At 40.4% G+C, this 11,619-nt stretch overlaps 1 protein-coding gene across 5 annotated transcripts in view; it reads left to right on the top strand.

The window, feature by feature from the left end:
• The window catches only part of dpf1 (double PHD fingers 1), a 35,457-nt gene extending 26,582 nt beyond the window's left edge, over positions 1–8,875 (top strand). For 2 of the 5 annotated variants that reach the window (XM_086036038.1, XM_086036037.1), the window contains exons 10-13: positions 1,627–1,739; positions 2,670–2,813; positions 2,881–2,962; positions 4,229–8,875. In XM_086036038.1, the coding sequence (XP_085892164.1) occupies positions 1,627–1,739; positions 2,670–2,813; positions 2,881–2,962; positions 4,229–4,299 (410 nt within the window). In that variant the 3' untranslated portion in view covers positions 4,300–8,875. Of the gene's footprint in view, positions 1–1,626; positions 2,821–2,880; positions 2,963–4,228 lie in introns of those variants that run through there. The other 3 variants (XM_086036041.1, XM_086036039.1, XM_086036040.1) reach the window with 2 other exon arrangements.
• Positions 8,876–11,619: the final 2,744 nt, after the last annotated feature.

An 11,619-nucleotide genomic window follows, 5' to 3' on the forward strand; every position in this document is an offset into this window, starting at 1 on the left:
TGTGTATCCAGTATATTGTTCACTCAATGTTTCTTTTCATCAAAAAATAAAAAATAAAAGCAAAATGATGTACGTGATTCAGGGGCGGAGCCAGAACGTGGCTAATGGGTGGGCCTGGAAAAATCTGTGTGGGCCTGAATATTTCTCTCACCGAGCACAGCCTTCTTTTCCTGACACATCGTACATTCAAATAAAATGAATGAAGTGATTAATATGACGTTCAGATCTTCCTTAAACAACCACAATGAGGCCATTCTTAAATATTCAATACAATAAAAAACACAACAAAACACAAATTCAAAAATAATGTCATAATAATTTGCAAAAAATGTAAAAGTATATTTTTTCATGAATCTCACTGGGTGGGCAGTTTGTCAATCAGGGTGGGCCTGTACACACTCAGGCCCACCCATGGCTCCGCCCCTGACGTGATTTGTAATCAATAGGCTAAAGCATGCAAAACACTGGTATGGTCCTTTTCTTCAAATGAGAGTATTGCTATTGATTTTTTATTTATTTTTTTTAATGAGAGAGATGAGAAAGAGAACTCGTTAGAGTAGGTCAACTAAAATGAAAGCAATAAAACCGTAAGATGGAAAAGTGTTGACTGGAAAACAGCACTGTAAAAAAATCTTTGCCCACTTCTAAAAATGTTTTCTTTGCATTGTTTCCCAACTTAATGTTTAACAACATCCAAAAATTGTAAATATCAGACAAAGATAACCCAAAGTTAAAAATGAAATGCAGTTTTTAAATGGTGATTTAGTTTATTACGGAAAAAACTATTCAAAGCTACTTGGTCCTGTGTGAAAAAGTACTTGCCCTCTGAAGTGGTTGGGCCGCCCTCAGTCAGCAGCAACTGAAATAAATCAATTTATTCGGATGGCAATGAGTCTTTCACATCTCAGTGGAGATATTTTGGCACTCTTCCTTGCAGAATTGCTTTAATTCAACAACACTGGAGGGATTTTGAGCATGAATGGCCTTTTAAGGTTGTCACTGAATTTCAATTGGATTCAAGTCTCTATTTTGACTAGGCTACTCCATAACCTTCATCCCCCCCCCAATCTATTCAGAAGTTCACTTCCTGGTGTGTTTTAGATCGTTGTCCTGCTGCACAACCCACGTGCACTTCAGCTTGAGGTCGCAAACTGATGGCCAAACATTCTCCCTCAAGATTTTTCTTGTATAATTCATGATTCCATCAATCACAGCGTCCAGGTCCTGAACTAGTAAGCAGCCCCAAAGCATCACACTGCCATCACCATGGTCGATTGTTGTATGTTCTTTTTCTGAAATGCTGTGTTACGTTTACGTCAGAAAAAGTTCAACTTTTGTCTTGACCATCAATGGAATTTTATCTCAAAAGTCTTGGGAATCAACCTGATGTTTTTGTGCAAAAGTAGTATGAGCCTTCATGTTCTTTTTAGTCCGCCGTGGCTTTTGCCTTGGAACTCTGCCATTGATGTTTTGTTTTTTTTGCCACAATTAATGGATAGACTGGCATAGCTGAAAGTACAGAGAGTAGTGGTGAAAATTGTGTGGGCATGTGCGTGCTGGTGTGTGCGTGTGTGCGTGTGTGTGTGTGTGTGTGTGTGTGTGTGTGTGTGCATGTGGCGCACCCAGGCCACCCGTCCTGTCTGCAGTTCACAGTGAACATGACAGCTGCAGTGAGGACTTATCGCTGGCAGTGCATCGAGTGCAAGTCCTGCAGCCTGTGTGGCACCTCTGAGAATGACGTAAGATTTCACTCAATAGGAAATTTGTGGAAAATGTAGCAAAAAAAATGGTAGCACTCTACAGTACTGTAATTGGTTCAGAATCGAACATTTGTCTAGCAACAGCAAATGCCACCGCACCTGCTTTATGCACATGTGCAAACAGCAAGGCCTGCTCTTGTGCGGTCCAGCTGGGCACATTATTTTATGATTGCAGAATGGCGTCACCAAAGCTTTATGTTCAGTAATTACATACATTATTTTGTCCAGCATTGTCCCGACTCCCATTACAGCAGACCATTTCGGTGTATAGTTCATGTTCCTCCTGAACATGAGTGGCTGCAAACACACAGACGAACACTCACACTGATTTTTCGTGTCAGATATTGCTGACATTAAAATGATCAGCACAAAGGCTTCGACAGTCTGTATACAGCATAATATTCATGATTATACTGGGCTAAAAAATGCATTCATGATTAGCAGAAAGACAATACCGGATTTCCGATTAGTAGAATAAATGTATAAAAACTTTTTAACAGGTAATCCGAGAATTTATGTTTATTACAATCCACACTACAATCTTACATATTTCCATTCAAGGAAATTCAACTTTGAATGAATCAGTTAGATGTTCTAATATAGCAGGCGAAAGCAGTCTGAGGGATCTACGAGAGGAGGGCTGCACCGACGTGGCAGTGGTCACAGCTGACTTCAATCATAGCCGATAAAGTCAGCGCCTTTACGCGCTAGTCGTGCACTAGCCTCTCGACATGATGGAAGCGGTGCTACCCAGTGGGATGATTTAAAATATGTTACAATCATTCAGAGGGTTTAATGCCTACTGTTCACATATTTATGAATCAAATATTGTGCGTTAGACCAGCTGTCGATGTGAGTCAAGGTCAAAGTTTAGACCGACTTTCTGCCACCAAATTGTCACTCTGCCAGGTGCATCTCCAAGACACGCCTCCAGCTGCGCCGGACCGCGCAGCTTGGCGGAGACCAGTCTGCCGACCACATTGGCAAAAACGCTCGGCGAGCCTTGCGCTGATAGGAATATCAGGATCCACCAGCATCTGCGCCACGGCGCAGGTGCGCTGTCCGCAAAAATAACCCTCAATGCTTTCACTTGAATTGAGAATGTATTTTTCTGTTCCAGGATCAGCTGTTGTTTTGTGATGATTGTGACAGAGGTTACCACATGTACTGTCTGAGCCCTCCTATGTCTGAACCTCCAGAAGGTATGTAATACCTTCGTTAAACCAAACCTAGCTTACGACAGCCTACTAAGCAACAGATTTTTTTTTTTTATTCCGATTTCAAGTGACGCTATTATGAATCATCCAAAAAAATCATTCATGATTCATTATAAAACTTAAAGAGGGAAGTGAACGCAAACATTTTTTTTTCAAGAATTCTATCCTCCAGCTCATCTATTGTCGTTTGTATAATGTGTTAGCATTAAGCTAACAGTGATTATATGAATTGGTTGAACAGTTTGGTGTTTAAAGGGGAAGTCAACACAAACTTTTTTGTTCCAAGAATATGTTCTTTGCAAGCCCACTAGTTGAAACAGGGCATTCTGATAAATATTTTGTTTGTGGAATAAGTGTTAATCCACTCGTTTTTCGCAGTCTCTGGGGGCCCCGGAGATGGCTAAAAATGAGTGCATTTTGCTGCTTCATTTATATTCCACAAACAGCAAATTAATCAGAATGCCGTGTTTCAACTAGTGGGCCAGCTGGGAACATATTCTTGAAAAAAATATGTTTGGGTTAACTTCCGCTTCACAGGGGAAATCAACCCAAAAATATTTTTTTCCAAGAATACATATATATACGTTCCCAGCAGGTCAACAACTGGGCTTATATGGAACATATTCTTGAAAAAATATGTTTGGGTTGACTTCCCATTTAACAATTGAAGGAAAGTGTTAGCTACCTAGCATGCGCAGCAAAGTAGTTTGACACAATTTCTGAGATTCTTTTGACAGTTCTGTCACATGTTGGCCAACCATAACTACCCTTTTGGCCAGTGAAAAAAGACATGTATGGTTTCTAAAATCTGTGAGCAGGTGGATTCCATGTTCATCACTCGTGCCTTCTCGAATAGTCTGTTTTCATGGCAAAAGCGCTACTTGGTAAACAGTGTCATTTTAGTGCAACACTCACTGTCAACCATGTTCTGGCCGCACATCTCATTTTTGACTACGCATAGTTATCTAAGGTTAGCATTTGGCAGTCATTCGTAAACTGCCACTGCATCAAACTTTTTTTGTCCATATGTGGCACTTTTGATTCTTAATTAAAAGCACAAATCCCAAAGCCATACTAACCTACTTGTCAAATCCTTTCCATCCGGTAAACACAGGCCCAAATGCGATGCTCTGACATCAAGCTTTCGATTAAAGCATTATTTAACACTCTGAGATGAAGGATTAATCTAAAAGGCTTTACAATAGCAGTGATTGAACTCATGATTTGTGTGTACGTGCGCGTGTGTTTCAGGGAGCTGGAGCTGTCATCTGTGTTTGAGACAACTGAAGGAGAAGGCCTCAGCCTACATCACCCTCAATTAATCTGGATTTGGCTAGCTTTGTGTGCCTCATCCTTTTTGGCCCTTCATCCTGTCCCAAACATTCCCTCTGTCCGTCTGGGCCTCGGCGGCACCTTTCAACGAACGCCGACGCGGCTCCTCCTTCCGACCCCGCGACCTTTGACTCAGCACAGGACCCAGCAACTTCATCCGAACATCTTCTGAGGAGAGCTATGCTACAACCGTCGACGCCCATTTGTCACTCGCACTCGTCTGCTGCGAATGGACGACACAAGCCCCCAGCACGCAATCACACGCATATACACACACACACATACACACACACACAAAAACATATCCACGCGCACACTTTTCTCCTCTGGTACAGAAGAATTCATCTGCTGGCAATAGGTTTGCTCGCAAGACATACACTCCAGTCTGCCAAGGGCACTTTGGAGGAATACTTCTCCACTGGAGCCCCCTTAAGGGCCCTCAGAAGAGCCCTAATGATCTTTGGCTGCAACTCATTCAAAGTAGCGAGTGAGAATTAACAAGACGGAAAGGCGCAAAGCAGAGGGCGTGGAAGACAACGGGGCAGTGTCTTTCACTCAGACAAACTTTGGAAAAGGAACTTTTACGGCTGACGCACTGAACTTCTTCTGTAAGATCTTGCTGCCCCGAGCAGTTTCCGGTAATTGTACAGAATTCAGACTCATTCTACAAAGTAAACGCTTGGAGACAATTTAGCATCTAGCGTGGAGCGCAAACCACCAATGTATGGGTTCCTGATGAATGATTTCAGAATGGATTGTGAAAGCTAAGCTTATAGTGTCCAGTTGATGTTAACGTGTTGAAGAAGAGCGCCGATCTCCTCCAGTCAGCGGTCTTCGATAAAACATTGCATTTGGGGGCGGGGAAATGACTGTTTAAGCGTAGGAACTCTCCAAAAGCCTTCCACTTCAGTGAGACAATGACTGTGAAGCCAATACATCACCACATGCTTGCGTATTGTCAGTGTGTTGCGAATGTAGGATCGTCGTGCGGATAATGCAGTTTGTCTGGCCTTTTTTTAATGATTCATTTTTATTGTTATTATTACTTTTCATTTGGAAGTTGTTATTTGGATTGTTTGGGAAATGTTTGTAATTTGAACTCGAGAAGAAAGCACACTTAAATTGCAATAATGTCTTTGTGATAAGAGGCGTTTTGGCCAAATTAGGCGTGTTTTAAAATGTGTGCGCGCGTGTGCGTCGTGTGCGTGTGTGAATCCGAGCAGTGCAGTAGTTGTAGCTGGCTCCGCACTCAATGGGAGCGACTTTATGTGAGCCGGTGGCTGTTGAGTAGGAAGGAGGCCATTTGAATGTGAGTAAAACCAAGATTTTCCTCACTGGAAAAAAGGTTTTGTTGGATTTACTCAATGTTATTTTGTCAAGTGGTTGCGCAAAATAAAACCATCTGGAAAAATGTATCTGGATCAAGATGATGTTATTTTGCGCAACTACTTCACAAAATAAAATTGAGTAAATTGAGTAAAAACACACCCATTTTTTTTTTCAGTGCAGGTGAGATGCAGTAATTGTTCTGAACAGGAAATGCTCAAGTTGTACTTACTGTATGTGCAAAACCAAATTCAAATGACAGAGTCTTGGAGATCTCACTGTGACACACATTGTCTACCAGCCATTCCACAACAACAATTTTGTGATACATGTTTATTTTTGGTTTGTTTTGGTGTGGTCTTACTCCTCTACCTCTCTTTTCTTTTTGCTTGTCTTTGTTACAACCCCCTCAATATTCCCAGGTTCAAATTGTGGAATGAACAGCCGTTTTTGTCTTTCATTTACTCTGCCTAAAATAATGTAAATGTCACGAGCAAATATTTCATTTTATTTAGTGATAACAACCACCCCTATAACTCGGGCTGTAGTTGCATCCAAATATGTCTGCCTATGTGTGTCAGTCATTTGCACAGTTGACACACGTACAGTAGCGTAACGTACACATCTATGGGCGTGGTGATCAAAGTTCCCGTGAAGCTTCATGTAATTTGACTTACGTCTCTCTCTCTCTCTCTCGCTCTCTGCACAATAAACCACTAAAACCAGCATGTACATATGTGTCACACAACCAGAGAAAATACAATTTTCATTAAAGATGCAAACTGTTATGTATTTCGGGGAGTCTTCTGTTGAGGAAAATTAATATCTCGACCCAGCATATCTAGCTAACCTGAAAGGAAACGCTCAATCTAATTTAGGATTTTAACCAGAGAGGATGCATCGTTCCAATGATCTTTGAGATTGAAGCTTTTGAGATGCACGGTGTCTTTTACAAATATGTCAAAAGGGAAATATAATTTTCAATGGGAAGTCCTGTGCAAGAGTCTGAATCCATCATTCGATTTGTTGTTTTAGCAACACTGTAATCAGTGTGTGGAACTAGAATGAACTAGCGCAGACCTCCACCAAAGTCGAGCAAAAGAAACAAATAACAACAAGGAACAAATCGGTGATGAGCACCGCATTAATGTGTTTGTGCGACTGCTCATTAGTGAGGTTATTTCCAGGTTTATGGGGGGTGAACAACCAACATGGCAGTGTCATTATCATTCTGGGGGGCTGGCAGATGCATTGATGCCATACAAATTCAAATGGTGAAAATGCAACCCTGTATTTGCACCTTAAAGGGGAAGAAGTCAACCCAAACATATTTTTTCAAGCATATGTTCTATGCAAGCCCACTAGTTGAAACAAGGCATTCTGATAAATATTGCATTTGTGGAATAAGAGTTGATCCACTCGTTTTTAGCTATCTCTGGGTGCGGCCATTTTGTCACTTCTATTGACTGAAAAGGACAACTGCTCAGGGCTCAGGTAACGACCAATCACGGCTGACCTGTTTTCTGAAACTGAACCGTGATTGGATGTCACCTGAGCCCTGGGTGGTTGTGATGTCATTTTCGGTTGACAGAAGTGACAAAATGGCCGCCCCCGGAGATGGCTAAAAATTAGTGGATTTTGCTGCTTAACTCATAATCCACAAACACAATATTAATCTTTCAACTAGTGGGCCTGCTGGGAACATATTCTCAAAACAAAACAAAAATACGTTTGGGTTGATTTCTATTTTAACCAAGTTTGGTTTAGTGTCTTTTGCGTTATCCTGCATCTGTCCGAGTTGACTGCTTTGAAAAAGGCCGTCACAACAACAACAAAAGTGATGGAGAGTTTTGCACCATTCTGTATTGTACACTGAAAAAATGGTGTTGCATTTACTTTTTTGTCAACAAAACAAAATCTTTTTGATCCGGATACATTTTTGAAGTAGATGTATAATCTACTTTAAAAATTTACCTGGATCCAGAGGATTTTATTTCAGGCAACCACTTGACGAAATAAAATTGAGTAAATGCAACAAAGACGTTTTTTTTTTTTTTTCATTGTACTGTATGTCATAACAAGCGTTTGTGTTGACATGAATGACACCCGAAATGTTTCCAATGATGAAAAATGTTTTTTTTTACATTTGATAGTCAATGATGGTTGAGTTAATAACAAACAGATACAAAACTATAATGCTTATTATTATTTGCTGCATTTTTGGAGTCTTTCTTGTCTCACTCGGTTGGTCCATCTCCCAAAGCGCTTACACTTGGGTGAATGCGCATCCATGTCCTGAAGTGAAGGAAATAGTATTAAAAAAAGTGCTCACTTTTGGCCAAACATTTCCAGCGACAACACTGACAAAACATAGCCACCAAAATGTGCTGAAAATGCCTCCATGTTGCCATGAAAACAATGTTTTGACATCATGCCCAAGGGATTTGGCCAAATGGATTAGGACAGCTGACTGAGTTGACTCTCAGAAAAAGCTTTTTTGTTTTGTTTTTGCTTGTTGTTTTTAAGTCTTTGTCTCATGCCAATTGTACGTTTGTCCGAAATCCTACTAAAGTTTCTGATCACAGGCAGTCGTCATGTTCTGGTTCGATCCACCAAGCAGTCATCTGGGTGTGAAATCTTGATTTGAGTAAATAGCAGATTGCTGCTTGATTGAGAGTTGGAGTTTTTGGGAATGGATGAAGATGATGAATCCTTTAAAATGAAAAGCTTTCCTGGCACTTAATGGTGGAGTCATTTTTGATTGTACTGTGTGACATGGCATGGCAGCCATTCTGTGAGACAGACATCATGCTATTGTAAATTGAAATCAAAAGCATTCCACTACCCAATTTGAAAATGTGGCAAGGTCAGAGTTGATCTTTTTTTTTTTTTTTTTTTTTTTTTTTTGGGCCGTTCTTGGCTGCTCTTGTAAATTCTCAGTATGTGATTTTGCTTGCACTTTTTAATTTCCACACCAAAAAGAAGATAATTGCAATGTGTATGAGTGTGCACTTATCATTTTTGTATCCACACCCCCAATCTGACTTTCTTCTGTAAATAACCCTGAATAAAAAGTTTTAATTTGTATTTTCTACCTTGAGAGGAAGATGAAATCTTCCTAGACACTTTTTATTCTCATGCTCTCATCACTGCAATCATTGTCTGTAAATTCAATATTCTCCATTTTTTCTCTTCCCTTGACTCTGTTTTTTTCCATTAAAATGATGAGATTGAAAATTAGTGAGTTTATGTTGTCCATTTCTGTAACTGTATGCACTTTTTTTTTGTGCTCAGATTCTGAGCATATAAATGCAAGTTATTCAGTGTGGGGAAAATGTTCTTAGCCACACATTTTTTTCCTTGGTGCAATTATAAAGGTATGATTGTAGGCAACAGATGACCACACAATCCACACAATTTTATTATGTCAAGTGATTGCACACAATAAAATCTTTTGGACACATTTTTTTAAGTTGATGTAAAGTATCCTTAAAAAATGTGTCTGGATGGATTTTACGTCGTGCAAACACTTGATGACATTAAGTTGAGTAAATTCAACACACCATTTCCTGAGTTCTTGAAATGCAGCCAAATAACCATTAAATTTGTCAACAAAAACAAAAAACAGACAATTTCTCCAAAAATATCATTTATGGAATTGGTTTTGTCAAGGACTTAAAATCTTCGAAAAGGGCAACACAGGGGTCTGCAATTGTCTTCTGAAAACCACTGCGGAAGAGAGCAAGCACACTTTGCTATTCAGGGCAGGTCCACTTTTTGCTCTTTGTGATGTACTCCTGCAGACGAGACATTCATCACAGTGCCTGTGTTGACCAGACCCGACTTAGCAACAGCAGCAGGGTGTAGTTGAGCTGATCAACCATTCCGTTTTCCCTTCTCTGCCTCCTTCCACAAGCCAGACACCAAGCTGCTTCCTTGAGGCAGTATAGGTCTTTTAAATATGGAATGGGCTTTGAAAACATCTTGAAATACTTCCTGCCTTCAATATCTGGCAGGACTCCAATCTTTCCAAAACCGTCCTAAACCCAACCCCCCACCCTGCCGCCATCACCAAAACCTTAGAAAACCCCATGTCTGAGTGAATGCAGCACACTCACATGCCTACACACCCACACACACACACAAACGCACGCACACACACACTCAAGAACCACTATCTTCAGCTTCATCATGCTGACCTCAGTTTCCCTTTGATAACTATGAAAATATTCGTGTGAGCGTGTGTGTGTGTGCGTGTGTGCGCTGTGTGCGACTTACCAGCCAATTACCACATCTCCCAGACAGACTGAGACTGCCAATCCTTTGCCAACCAATCAGAGAGGGGCAATACGGCGCTAGGCCGGGAGGTGGTTTCTATGGTAACCAGGAGGCCTGTTTGCATGGTGGCTGATGGAGGAGTGATGGATTACAGTAATGGGATGGAAAGGGGCAGGGAGTGGTGATAGGGGAAGGCAAGGATGAAGCCACGGAAAGAGGTGAGGATGGGGAAAGAAAGAGGAAGGAAGACAGGAATTAAAAAAAAAACAAAAAAACGGGGGAAGGGGCAGTGTAGGGGGGCGGGGAGTCAGGGAGGCTCATACATAAATATATTGAAAATGAATGCATCTGAAATGAAATGACATAAAAAATGAAAAATGAATGAGGCTGGACAATGAGAGAAATGGGTAGAGGAGGGGGAAGGGGAAGTGGAGCGGGTTTGTATTTCTGTTTGGTGGTGGCGGGGGGGGGGGGGGGGTTTCATCACTTTGGGATGGAATTCTTCTTTCTGTCGAGCCATCTGCCTTTAGTGGAGCCAGACAAGTAATTGTGTCAAAATTGAAAGACAACACAAATAAAATTTCACACCATAAATTGGATTCAAAAGTCGTCTCTCATTTGCATACTTGACGATGGGGACGAAATCCGGAAATAATAGTATGGCTGTAAAGTATTTCGTTTTTATGACCGTAGCCGTTGCATTAAAGCAAGTAAATTGTGAAACATTGGCAGCGAGAAAATGGACGGTATCGATAGTGACGTGAGGACTTTATGTGAAGAAGGACAGTTTTACATATATTAACCCTAATGATCAATATAAAATTGAAGATCACCCTCAGAGAGGAATTAGTATCAGTAATATAATTACTCACAGACTTTCGTTTTCATGTCATTATTATGCATGTTTTAGCTTCCTCTGGTGACTAAATAAGGTAACGACAATACAGGACAGAGCAGCCACAGTAATGAACATATTGTAATTTATAATTCTTGTTAAGTGCAAAATAAAATTGAGCATGGTTATCTTTGCACTGATAGGCTGTAATGTTACACATATCTCTTGTAATGGAACACATTAAATTGTACACATTCGCCTAATGAAGTCTTTTGTTCAACTACTGAGTTGAAATTTAACCTATGACTACATTGAAAATAATCAAATCAAATCAAATTAAAACATTTTATGCTAATTGGCCAGTGACCATAACTTGATGGAATTTTGCATTTTTGTCTTGAGCGCAAGGGCTGTGCACATTTACATTTTCTGAACGCTATGAGTAATTTGATTTTTTGCTGAGGTAAAGGTCGTGTTTTGCGGAATCAAATCCTTAAATCTTTTCAAAATATAAAATTGTAATGACGATAACGTTGTGCCATTCATAGTTATCTTGAATGATTATCAGCCTCAGACAGTTTGAATTCTTCAACTGAGACAAATCTGTTCATTATTTGTAATAGTTTTGATAACACAGCCTAGCAGACTGGATCATGAATTTGCCAAGTGCATTTTTCTGGTTGAGGAGGAGCGATTGAATAATGCGCAATGGCAATTTAAAAGGGAAAAAAGAACAAGCAGGTGAAGTGGAAAAAACACAATTCAATACTGCAACCTAGAGGCAGACTTAAGTAACACCCACTTTCTTTCCCCTCAGGCAAAAACAGTTGAAGTGCATGCACATGGATGGGTTAGCATTAAAGCTAAGTAA

This window comes from Filicampus tigris, chromosome 7 (genome assembly GCF_054856515.1).
Source record: "Filicampus tigris isolate MCC_2025a chromosome 7, RoL_Ftig_1.0, whole genome shotgun sequence".
In the NCBI taxonomy this organism is placed as follows: domain Eukaryota; kingdom Metazoa; phylum Chordata; class Actinopteri; order Syngnathiformes; family Syngnathidae; genus Filicampus; species Filicampus tigris.